This window comes from Branchiostoma lanceolatum, chromosome 12 (genome assembly GCF_035083965.1).
Source record: "Branchiostoma lanceolatum isolate klBraLanc5 chromosome 12, klBraLanc5.hap2, whole genome shotgun sequence".
NCBI lineage: Eukaryota > Metazoa > Chordata > Leptocardii > Amphioxiformes > Branchiostomatidae > Branchiostoma > Branchiostoma lanceolatum.
Genome location: NC_089733.1, coordinates 18,673,446 through 18,687,021, shown reverse-complemented (window position 1 = coordinate 18,687,021; position 13,576 = coordinate 18,673,446). Strand labels below are relative to the sequence as shown.

Genomic DNA, 13,576 nt, shown 5'->3' with positions numbered 1-13,576 from the left:
CGATGGTAACATTTTTTTGCTTAGTTAACACTCTTAGTTTAGCATTTTTAGCTGAACATTTGAAGGTTAGTTTGCGTTTTTATGACCCATTGTCCTACTTATGACCGTTTGCAACAATTGCTTTGTGTAGAAGATAACAATGATGTCCGATAGAGCATACTGAAAGCTGAACTTCGTATATGCCTAAACTCGCTAGAGTTAGAATTGTGCTGATGAACAAACTCGCTAGAGTTAGAATTGTGCTGATAAACAATGTCCTTTGATGTCTGTGGCGCACTGTAAGCACCGGTAGCTGATATGATTGGTTACCTCTCAGCAAGGTGCGCTGGTTTTTAGTTGCGCTGATATAAACACAAATCAATGTAACAAAACTGTGAACTGATTTTTCGCCAGTTGCACTGCACAATTTTTTTCTTTACTCGCTTCCTTTATCAAGTTGCTTGTCTTGCTTTCTAGGCGAAAGACATTAGGGAATGTTGCCTTTACAAAGTACAAATATTGTACTGTGTTCTGATGGCGTGTACTGTATTAGATTTTGTCTATACGTACGTAGTCGGTTTCTTTGTTGTAGATAGGCTTTCATTTCTTGTTTTATATTCCTCGCATAAAAGTCTTTTGTTCTCACATAGCTTTTGTATTTCGTGTATTGTGGCTTTTCTAGAACAAGACTGGCCACCTTGTCCTAGAAAGCCACTTTCGCTGAGCTTCGAGAGCAAAAGAATTTTCCTCTCACGTACTTGCAGTCAATAGGTTAGATTTTGAGTGTTAAGAGTATTTCTGTGACTTTTTAAGATCAAGGTTTGAAAATGTCAAACATGTCCTGAGCAACACATTGTATACTTTGCACTCATCTATTTTGTCAACAACCTATGAAATAAACAGGTTGAATCCAGGTATAGAGTTTTTATTTCACACCGAATTGCTGTATGTCTTCCCTCTTACACTTGTGAAGTGGATGTTCCCTTTCCCCACACACTCAACCTGATGCGAAATGTATGTTCCCTCTGCTTACACCCTAAACCCAATGAGAAATATACATGTAGGTAGATAGTGGCAGCAAACGAAGGAACGTCCGATGGGTCCCCTAGCGACTTTCTATGGCACTGCATCGGAACGTCCTGTTTTCGTATCATGTTCTGAACATGCTATCATGAGTTTTGGGAGTCTTGATCTTGGGAAGAAACTGGAACTGCAAGGGCCGATTTTGTGTGAGAGTTATACAACAAAACTATAATTAAAGCATTCGAAGGTGTTCACACGCTCTTTACATTTGTCTACTAAATGCAATCTGATTGCAAAGCGCGTGGGCCAGTTTTCTAAACAGCGACGCCCAACGACTGTTGGAAAAACAACAGCTATCAGACACGAAGTTTTCAGCAGTTCGCTGAAGAAAAAAGGAAACACAAGCAACTAATGAAAACCAAAATAGTCCCCGAACATCCCCTGTATGCTTCCTCGTGATGTTCAGCCTCCTCAGTTCCTACAGACAGTGACTCAGACCTTCCGTCACGTGATGTCGGTGGGGGCGAGTTTAGTATCCGCCCTCGCGTTGGTTTTCAGCCAGTTTTTCGGATCGTTTGAATTGATGTTTTCACATGTTGGTAGTCTTGTATGTAAAACCTACGCTTAACCTATAGCTTCTCTTTTTCACGCCGGGTTGGGAACAAGCGCTGTGAAATTATAATTGTGACCTTAAAGCTCCGGAATCTATGCAGTATATGGTCAATTTTTACTGCCGGCGGGAAAGTCCGTATCAGTCTTCTGAATTTGTTTTACAGAATCCTAGCGGTCCAGAATAAGTAGTATCACGAAAACAACTAACGTTACTATGGACGTAATGAAGACTTAATTTCCTAATCTCCAAGCAGATGTATGTCTTCGGCTCATTTTGATATTTATTCTTATTTTGTAGCATACTTGGGACTACTACAGCTGCCTGGTGATGCGACTTGGCTCCCTTCAATTTCCCATGGTTCATTTCCTTTCGCCGGTGCGCTTTGAAGGAATGAAGAGATCGGTGAACATTCCTCCGTTTGAAATAAAACCTGACGGTTTACAGTTAGTTCGGCTCCAATGGGCAGCCTCTACCAGCCGGCTACATGGTTCGCTGGAAGTAATTGAAATTGGCCAAGTAGACAGATGATATGCCACAGAAGTCAGCTGAACAGGGAATACAGTTCGCGGCCTCCTCTAGAATGTTAGCTGTCTTACCTTTGCGGCCGATTTCGCAACTATTTTTCCAACTACCTGTGGAGCCTGCAGAGGCTATCTCGGTTAGTTTAAGTAGCGGAGGGAACTTCAGTCAACCGTTGGAAGCGGAACTAGAGATGAAATAGCAATGATATCGCTTGAGTTATCCGAACAAAATGTCGCAAGGGATGTCTGGAATGTTATCGTCACACCCACTGTACAAAACACGCGGTTTTCGTGACTCCGCATTCTGACAACAGCTTTATTTAGCTCAAACCAGCAAGTATGCATAAAATGCCTGAATGTTATGCAATTTGAGAGACGCTGCAAGAAGGTGACTTGAGGCTAACACGAAAAAACAAAGCTAAAGAAAAAAAACAGATGTAAAGGGAGGAGGAAGAAGGATAAAACGAGAGAAAGAGAGAAATGACAGAGTGAGATTAAGAAGATTTATGACTGGGAATAAAACTTTAGACCTTCGAGACCAATATCAATGTTCCGCATCCTCATGATAGGGGTTTATTAGACACAACGTTTATCTGCTACATTCACTGATTCTGATCTAACCAGTCTAGCCTTTTAAAAAGAATACAATACGACTCGGCAATAATAGTGCAACGTACATGATGTATATACTAAACATGGGTGATGACGTCACAGGATGACGGTATCTAGTAGAAGGTCAATGTCACTGTGACCTCCCTAGTTAATCGATAAGATTTTCACATTCTGATACCAGATAGCGCAAACTGGACGCGTCTAACAATAGAATTCCGCGTTTCAATGCTAGGAAAACATTCCAGAGTTTTTTTTCTGAGAACATTTTGAGATATGTATTTCCGCATGACTGGTGATAGTTGAGGCATCCCGGCCCACCCCGCCCACACAGTGGGCACGCCCAACAAACATGGCGGACAGTGCTGAGTCCGGGGCGGAGGGAGCGGGGAGTTCGGCGGGCGGTACGGCAGGCAGCGCCGCCGGGGGGGACGGGCAGGCCCCGGGGGGAGAGACACAACCCTCCCCCACCGTCCCCAGCCGTCTGAAAGTGAACGAAGATCTGCTGGTGCTGATAAAGAAGTACGCGATCCAGCTGGGGATCCTGGTGGTTGTGTGGTTAGTCGGGTACTGGGCCTTCAGCGTCAGCTGGATCATGCTTGGGCTGTTTGTCTGGATGTGGCGGGAGAAGAAACAGAAAGCCAAGGAGTTTAAGATCAAGACGGCGCGCAACGCGGCACAGAACGAGCAGGCGACCGTCTTGGCGCGTCTTGAAGACCTGCCGTCTTGGGTAAGTGAAAGTTATCAGTGTTTCGTGAGATGTGTTTATAGGGTTGCATACCGAGCATTGTATTTTTGTCTGTGCCTAAATGTCATTAAACCGAGGATCACGAAGGGGTTATCAAGATTCGCTATTGAAATGTTATCCGACTCAACGTCTTCCTGATAACCCCCATATCGCACAAAACACGTCCGACTTTAGATTTATCACGATTAAAGGGAAACGCGGATTCAAACAGAAGACATATTTGACAAAGACAATAAAAGCATCACACTGTAAGGTGTGTCGATAACCCATTTTAGAGCCCTTGATGTTCTGGTCAGGGCCAATGGACTGCCCATGTTTATACTGATTAGATAATAGTTCTCACTTTCACTTAGATGTTTGTTGATGAAAAACATAAACAGTAGGAGTTTATAATGCTGATCAATTTTTTTAAGATTAACTGGATGAAAACAGTATTGGTAAAAAGTGTCATGAGCCTAGTATGTAAGTGGAGAATGTTACCAAATTTATGAAATTAGTCATAGAAATGAAAATTCTAGTGGGATTGGTCAGAATGGAGGGATTCTGTAGCCCCGCCTACCTCAGTCATAACATAGAAATGCAAAATGATAATGGAGAAATAAAACAAGTCGTACAACCTGTAGCTACTCTCTTATTGGTTGAACTGTAGATTTTGTCAGACAGACAGACAGACAGACACAGACAGACACAGATAGATCTTCAAAACATGGCCATGGGTAGCCCCTTCAACTGTAGGCATAGTTGATTTCCAAGGGGGCCCAAGATTAAAAATTGGTACACAAGATACATAACAGAAATTTGATGATACAGAAATCTATAATAAATTCATAGAAAAGGATACAGAAAACAATTAACTAACAAAAGCAATTACACAAAAAGGAATCGTGTTTGTTGTGTTTATATCAATGAAGTCAGTTCGAAAGGTGAAAGCTAAGTGAGGTGTGCCATCACCTGTGTGGTGTAGAGTTACCTGTGCTGATTGTTAACATGTGTGTGTACTTAAGCATGTGTAAACATGGTTCTTTATGTAGGTGAGTCACTCCTCATGTATGTTATGTTACACCAACAACTTACACAGTAACTCAACCCTGGCGAGATAAAGTTATAACTGTGGCAAACTTGCCAGTTACCTGTGGCTTGCATACAGGGTTCCAACTTCCAAATCCCTTTTCTGTTATAGTCAAAACCACAAAAGTGACCACCACTACATTAGGACCACCTGGCCATTGTGACCACTTTTTGGTGGTCCCTTGGATAATTTTTCCTATCAATACATGTCCATAGTGACCACCAGTCCACCAGTCCAGATTTTACCGGTGTCTGAGTGGTCTTCTTGGGCAGTTTGACTGTACCTGCATTCATGTAATAATGTTATGTTACACCAACAACTTACACGGTGACTCAACACTGGTGGAAGTTAGGACTGTTGCAAATTAAACTTGTCTTCTACCTGGTGGGCGTACAAATCCTTTTTGTCTGTTAACTTCTACTAACATGCATTTGGAATATATAACCGCCACACTGAAAAATTCCGTCTACTTAGTAAATAGACCTCCAACACAACAATCTCATATAAAGTTAAACACACACAAACTGTCATATGATATATTTGTAACCTGCAGACAATAAGAAAACCTGACAAAAAAGAAAGCCCATCAAAACGCCTAGAAAGATGCCCAAGTCAAGCCACAGCCAGACCTCTGCTTGGAGAGTAGGTTGTAGGCTGGTATTTTGAGTCTAGGCAGAGAATAATGGAAATTTTGCAGGCGTCAGAAAGAAATACAACATAATTTTCATTGGAATGGGACTATTAATTGTAAAAGTGGCAAAAGCTGTCCTTGTACGTCATTAGCCATGTCCAGCTTTTGGGCCACAGTCTGAATTTGTGACACTCACAGATATGTACATACATGGATGCCCTTATTGGGTGAAAGGTCAGGGGTCTGGACTGGGGTTACTTGGGGTCAGAAGTAACTAGTTAGCTTGATGATGTTAAGTCTTTGTGGCAAATTGATTCGTTGGTTCTTAGGTTTAAGATAATTTAAGGAATACAAATGTACATGTACTTTAACATTTTGGTAGGTGTGGCCGAGTATGACTAACTTCTTTGGCGTTTATCCAAAACTATTATCAATTTGCAGCTGACTTCTCTATTCAGCCTTAAAAAAATAGACTTATGTCTGTTTAACATAGAGTTCATATAGATCAGCCCCTGTGTGCTAATATGTTTGTGTTAGTGCCCCCTGTGTACTGTAACAGGTCCTTTATGTTTGTGTTAGTCCCCCTGTGTACTGTAACAGGTCTTATGTGTTTGTGTTACTGTTAGTGCACATTGCTTGTGTACTATAAGGCCCTGTGTGTTTGGCTATCTTGTTTCCCTGTTTGTGTCCTGTCCTGACCACTCTGCCTTGTACAAACACACACTGCTGCTAAATGTTGTCTCAAGGTAAACAAAAAGATTACTGCTACAATTACTGTGGGGGTTTGACCAATATTAAGACTTGTTTAAAATACATAAGAATGAGTACTTATCAACTTTTTAAGCATAATAAAAAATTAGAAGGTACGGTGGGAACTTACATACATGTACAAATTTATTTACTAGTATAAGATTTTAACCACATGAAAAAACAGTTGAATGCATGTATAGAGAATCTACAAGTATATTGTTGAAAGAAACTAGTCAAGCATTTTTGTTATCAATCAGATACCATGGCAACACATAAGAAGTACAGTCAAACCTGCCCAAGGCGACCATCCGGCGGACCGAACAAAAACGGTCGCGATGGACAGGTGGTCGCCATGAAGAGGATTCCACTCACATGTTTCCAGGTCGAGGTTTTCAAATACAGTTGATTTCCACGTAGATGGATGGAAAATTATGTGAATTTAGACAGCATGAGCCCCACCAGGTTCAATTTCTCATTGACAGAAAGAGGCTACAAAAATTACATTTTCCGTTACCATTGTAATAATTGTACACCGCTAAATCGTGTACACATTTTCGCAATAATTTTGACTACAAAACAATGGTTGCCTCGATGATCGCAGCACCATCCCGCATTCACACGTTAGATTAAATAGTTCACACACATGCACATCATCGAAGTTTTAAGGCCTAAGACAAATCCCAAGAAAACACCTGCTGGCCCCAGCCTTTTTTGGGGCGCCGACCGCTGGATAAAAGGGTCAAAAAGTTTTCGATCTGACAACTAAAGATGCAAACGGAACGGTGATTTCGTCGCGCCGCGCCGCCAAGCTCTATGCGACCGTATCGAAAGGTATGTCAGTGTAGCAGAACGCCCAGCCTCCAATAAAGGTTTGTGAGATTCATGGAAATAAAAAGAAAAAAATATTAATTTTCGTCAATAACTAGAGTATTCGTAAATGTTCATACACAAAAGCATCGTGTTTTAGAAAGGTCAGCGGTATGCCAAATCTGGGCCGTGCCAAATCCAAGATGGCGTCGGGACCATGGAACAACATTTCTCGCCCGGTGTTTTGCCCGCCGCGAAGTCATTTTTCGGCGGAACTTAGCAAGATACAGACACATTTTTGTTGAAAATACAAGATATAGATAGAAATTTCTGTGAAATCTGACTTTTTGACGCCATGCACTACGTATTCGTTTTGAAAATTGATTTTAAACTGAACTTGCTTGAGTTTGCGGTAAACTATAAGATTACGATAGGCACAACAACATCACAAACATTTGTCTTTACAGTTTACAGTGTCTATAGGGGAAACGTTTTATTAAAACACTTCATGGAGGAATCGATGCTATAACATTACTATTCCATATATTTTTGTCCTTATTTTGTCCTTCAAAGTCTTGAAAACATTTCCGTGAAATCCGACAGCAAAATGATCCGATGTCACCACAAGCTTGAACATTAGGCGGCCGCCATGGGCAGGGATTGTGCTCTGTGCGGTCCCAATTCGTGGCGGTCGCGGTCGCGTTGGACAGGTGGTCGCCTTGGGCAGGCAGCTTAATGCTTGTGCCTATGGGGAACATTTTCGGGACCGAGAAAAAGCGGTCGCCATGGCCAGGTGGTCGCGTTGAAAAGGTGGTCGCCTAGGCAGGTTTGACTGTACCATGGTAAACTGCAGTTTGGGCCAGGCCAATATTTTTTCCTGTCCCACCCTTAGCCTATAATTCCTATAGTGAAACAAGTCCGTCATAAAGATTATATCAATTATGTATTGTAATGGGAATTGTCTACCGCTATCTAAAAGTTGTTTGTTTAGTTCTAAGGGTCCCTGGGGATTGGATGAAGCAAATTGAGCATTAATTACTTTACCCAAGGGAGTGTAGGGTTATTTTTAGCTTGTCTGTGTACGCATGTGTCTGTGTTTCTGTCTGTGTTTCTGTCTGTGTTCCTGTCTGTGTTCCTGTGGGTTCCTAAAGTGTTGCCACACATCTCCAGTGCTGGTATTTTTGTCTGTGGGACTGGAGAGTTGCAAAGCACCTTGGGTAAGGGGGTGAAGCCTGCCATCTCAGATTGCCATGTTTTGTTAGGCAACCCTATAAATAACTTTACTGAGTCAGAGAACAGTGAGCATGGACTATACTGCATATACTATATTGTATATTGATGTGGGAATTTATCATTATAATGTTTATTGTTCTGTTTCAGGTGTACTTCCCTGATGTGGAGAGAGCGGAGTGGTTAAACAAGGTAAGGAACTTCTTCCTCTGGTAACTTATAGTCCTTCCCACACCAGATGGTACAAAGGTCAGCGCCCATCTTCATTCAACAGCCCTTGGGAGAAACCTTTGGACATTGTGTCAATGATTTAGGACAATTGAAATACCCATTTTATGATTCAACTCCTCAGAAGCACTGACTGACTGTAAGACCTTAGTCAGTTTGAACTTTGCACCCTTTTTTAGAAGAGCTTTATGGTACTTAAGAATAAGAGTGGTTGAAATGTGCCAATGTGTACTTTTGTACTTGAACTGCCAGTAGTACATACAGTAACTGCATTATAACTGTTGACTTGAGTACATAATATGGAACCAGCTATATGTAAGCTGCACATCTATACTAGTAGCAAGTAATACAGATTCTTAACTTGTTCTTAACTCGACAAGAAAACGGGTCTGATTTTAGAAACCTGTTGATCCCTGAACAGACTTTATTGATTGTACCTCGCCAGAGTAAAATTCGGAAGAATGATGATGATGTTGATTGTTGTAATACTAGGTCTGAAAAACAGGTACTTTGGCTTCTCATCATTAACCTTTAGCACTCTAACTAAAAAGTCTAAGTAGCTGTTTGGCACCCGATTTCCTATTGGTTACAGAGTTAGTCAGCAGGGAGAAGGTTAAGACTAGTTGGTATTTTCTACAAGACTCAAGTGCATTACACAACCGAAATGTACACAGTAATATGTTGCAAAGTTAAATGTTGAACTTGAAGGACAATCAGTAGGCGCCCACCATCCCCCCCCCCCCCCATATATATATTATAAGTTAATAACGTCTCTCCCAGCCAGACTGCCAGACTAGAGGCACGCCTGATTGAGTAAACTCCAGGGAGTCTTCAGCTTCTGGGCACATATATAAGTACATTAGGCAACACAAATCCAATTTAACGGTTCACAGCTTCTGCGTCTCTACCAGATGTTGTAAAATATTGAGAAGAAACATTGTCAACTATTTCTGGTTTCAACACCCTCCTCCCTCAGTCACTGCTCACCTTTAACTTTGTCTTGCATTCAGTGCAAGTTGCAGTCACATGCATGTTTGCAGGTCACATGACCAAAGTGATGGATTAATCATCCTGAAGAAGGCTATAGGGGAGACTAAAGGGTTACAATAAATGGCAGTAATGCATGTAGGGGAAGTTAAGAAAAAGAAGGTGTCAATATCTCAGGAATCAAAACATCAGACTACAATAACTTACCCTCAAATACTAACCAGTTATGTCAACTGTCATCAGATTCATCCCTGACAAATTCTATACGGCTATTCTCCAGATAACCCCCCCTAATCAGAGCCCTTGGATACATGTAGGTCCTACAGGCTTCAGACACCCAGAACATCCCACTATATCAGCGGGGTGCCAAAACCCACAAGGTAGAGAATGACCATTTATTTCAACAGATTCAGCAAATACAGAGTCTATCCCACCACAGTCACTCCTATAGTGCCCAGATTTCACACAAAAATCCAACCAAAAAAGGATTTTCAATGGTTTAAACCATGTTTTTTACTGGAGGTCTCTCATCGTGGGGTCTAGGCGCAGGTGCAATCCCTTTAGTCTCCCCTATAGGCTTAGCAATGGCTGAAAATTCAGTGACTTTGTATGATATTTTTTGTAATCATTAAGGATGAGACTGTAAGTTTGAGATAATATTCATCAAGCAAGAAGACGTTGAGCCTGTATGTAGTGCACATTGCTCATTGTAGTTTGTTTATTATTGTTTATTTCCTGTGTAGATCCTAGCCCAGCTGTGGCCGTACGTCGGTCGGTACGTTGAAGACATCCTGAGGAGCTCTGTAGAACCGGTGGTGAAAGACTCACACGAGATGCTGAGGTCATTCCAGTTCAGCAACATCATGCTGGGGGACATGGTGAGCTGTTTGTTTGTTTGTTTGCTTGTTTGCTCTGCAACTGATAATAGTTTTTATTTTTATTGGTCAGAAATTACCCACAATGGCAGCCTTTCTAGCACTGAATTGATGCAGGATATTAAGGTTTCACACACTACACAACATATATAATATCTAATCCACACTTGCATTTTGTGGAACTGTCGCAAGGGTCTGGGCGGCTGCCATTCAGCGCCACCAGGTGACCTCAATACAACCTTCCCCAACTGAAGTCAGGTACCCACTTACACCTGGGTGGAGTGAGGAAAGTCGTGTAAAGCGCCTTTCCCAAGGGCACGAGATCGGTGACATGACAGGATTCAAACTCGGGACCTCTTGGTTCTGAGTCGAACGCTCTACCATTGCGCCACACGACCCAACCTTCTCAATATGATGTCCTTTCGTAGACATCCTTTTTGTACTCAAATCCTACAGTCTAAAAATCTGATGCTGTGTTATAAGAAATCTAGCATGTACATGTACAGGGTGCTTGCAGAACTCCAGATCAAGCTGTATAATTATGCAGGTGATATTTACTTCATCCCAGAGAGATTCTGACTTGTCTGTCAATGGTCATACAGGTACAATGTAGGTATGTTTCTGTGATTCCAATAAAATTATGTATAAATGTCACCGACTGATTCTACTTGCACTGTAGCTATATGTGTTGCTGCTTCAGTGTGAAGAATGCTATCCCAAATATGTCTTGTAAGTTGCATCCCCCTCCAACAGACAGTTTGTAGATTGATTAGTAGGAAACAGACAGTGTCAGGTTCATGACCGTGCTGCACAGGTGGCTCATTTTCCACCACAGTCATCCTAGACTGGAGTCAGTTCCCTGTGAGCAGCCATGGCTGAAAAGGTGTTTCACATCTTGAGTTTAAGCAGGATCCACTGAACCAGAACATAAACCCATATGTAGTAGAGCTGGCTGTCTGTATTTTTTTATTTTATTTTTTTTTTAAATATTTTTATATTTTTTTATTTATTTAACCAGGAATACAGTATCGCCTGGCGGCGTTTTTCAACGATTCCTGGGGGTTTCAACCCCTTACATGATAGTACATAGCAACAATAGAAATTCAAATAATAACAAATAATACAGGAATTAACTTAAAAATATAACTATTCATCAAGCAGAAGTCCTGAGTTAGATAATAACTGAAATAACGATAACGTAATAGGCTAGAAATATTTAGCCAAAACATAATGATGAAGAATCAAAACAATGACCCAAACTCAAATATGGGTCTGTATATGTTATTTGTGGAGCTGTGATGTATTGCAAGCTATATTGATTTGAAAGCCTGAGTTTACATGTATGTATAAGAAGAACTGTTTTACACAAAAACATGCACATGTAGTACTCTGCATGATCATACAAAATTTATATCTGGGCTTATATATATCATTATATGTCTGGGGTTTTCCCCCAGGGCATATTTAAAACTGCCAGTAGTTGAATTTCCCTTGGTGAAATGAATGAACAATATATTACATTCAATCAATATCTTACCATAATTAAACTGCAGAGGTGAGATATGAAATCCTCCCTAGCCTAAATTCACCTGTAGCAGACTGCCATCATCAGTTACATTGCAGCGATCAGATCCATAATTTTACAGTCTGCCTCTGTATTTCAGGATTGTAGCAGGTCTGTCATAGTAGCTACAGACTGAAGTTGATTATGTTTGTACCATCTCCTATTGGCCATCCTCCCTGATCCTGTAGCAGTGCAATGATAAATGCAGTGTTACACTGTAGCACTCTGATTCACAATTCGCCACAGTCTGGAATATACATGTAGGTCAAACCCGGGTTTATAAAGAGAATCCATAACGGAGATACATGTACATGACTGCACATGAAGTACTTGCCCATATTTCCCCATTTGAAACTGCAATGAGATACTAATTTCAAAGTAATCCTGTGGCAGAGCCATCATCTGTTACACTGTAGCGCTCTGATCCATAATTTACAATTTGCCATGCAGTCATTCAGGATATAGGTCAAACCTGGGTTTATAAAGAGAATCTATTGCACTATAATAGAGACACATGTGCATCACTGTACTTGAAGTTCTTGCCCATATATTACCATTCATGCAAGCTGCAATGAGTGTGGCAGTGTCATCATCTGTTACACTGTAGCGCTTTGGTCCATAATTCACAATTTGCCATGCAGTCTGTCAGAATATAGGTCAAGCCTGCTGGTTTTGAATATACATGTACATGTTGTACATGACTGTACTTGCCCATATATATCACCATTTCAAGCTGAAGTAAGCTACTAAGATAAGATACTAAGATACTAAAATAAACCAGTAACGGCGCCATCATCTTTTACACTGCAGTCCCATAATATAACAATTTGCCACAGTCTGTCATACAGGCCTGTAGGTCAAGCTTGGGTTTATAAAGAGAATCCATTGCTCTGAAACAGGAACACAGGTACATGGCACCATTTGAAGCTGCAATGAGATACCAAAATTAACCTGTATACTAGATGTGACATCATCTGTTACACGGATCCATAATTCAGAATTCGCCACAGCCTGTCAGAATGTAGGTCAAACCTGGGTCTATAAAGAGAATCCAGTGCACTAAAACAGAGATATGTGTACATGCATATGACACCATTATGACACCATTGGAAGCCATGTGAGATACTAAAATAAACCACTAGCATGCAGTAGTGCTGTCATCTGTTACATGTGTATGTATGTAGCACTTTGAACCATGATTCACAATTTGCCACAGTCTGTCAGAATGTAGCAGTTCGGATATTATGTTTGACTTTGCCATCTGTTCAAGTTATTGGCCATCTTCCCTCACAATAAACCTGTGGTGATGCCATCATCTGTTACGTTCCAGTGCATTGATCCATAGTTCACAATTTGCCACAGTCTGTCAGGATGTAGCGATTCTGTCACAACTTACTGCAGATTAAGTGACTTGTGCTAATTGTGTGTTAAGTTAATATTTCTCCATTCGTTATTGGCCATCATTTCAAACAATCAACCTGTAATTGTGGCAGTGCTATCATTTGTTGTGGTTTGTACTTGTAGTGATCTGATCCATAATTCACAATTTGCTACAGTCTGTCTGAATGTAGCGGTTCAGTCACAGTTTAGATCTACTGCATCAGTGACTTGTGCTAATTCAATAATTGTTTGTTAAAGTTTAGATTCTTCATCTCTTATTGGCCATCCTCCCTAACGATTTGTAGCAGACTACCATCTATTTATTCTTTTGTTACATTGTTACGTAGCACCCAAGATGGCAATCCATAATTCCAAACTGCTACGTACTGTGTAACAGTTTGTCTGATTCTCCTCTGAATGTAGCATTAATTTCTATTACTGTACAAGTGAGTTGTGTATAGATTGTGTTTTACTTAACCATAGATCTGTCATTGAACACCATCCCATAATAAAACAGTGAACCTGTAATTGTGGCAATGCTTCAGTTGTTACAATGTAGCAC

General features: G+C 40.9%; 1 protein-coding gene across 9 annotated transcripts in view; it reads left to right on the top strand.

Moving 5' to 3' along the window:
- The first annotated feature begins 3,071 nt into the window (after positions 1–3,071).
- The window catches only part of LOC136445563 (extended synaptotagmin-2-like), a 55,915-nt gene continuing 45,410 nt past the window's right edge, over positions 3,072–13,576 (top strand). For 8 of the 9 annotated variants that reach the window (XM_066443629.1, XM_066443631.1, XM_066443632.1 and 5 more), the window contains exons 1-3: positions 3,072–3,475; positions 8,131–8,172; positions 9,939–10,073. In XM_066443629.1, the coding sequence (XP_066299726.1) occupies positions 3,098–3,475; positions 8,131–8,172; positions 9,939–10,073 (555 nt within the window). In that variant the 5' untranslated portion in view covers positions 3,072–3,097. The remainder of the gene's footprint in view (positions 3,476–8,130; positions 8,173–9,938; positions 10,074–13,576) is intronic. The other variant, XM_066443633.1, reaches the window with a different exon arrangement.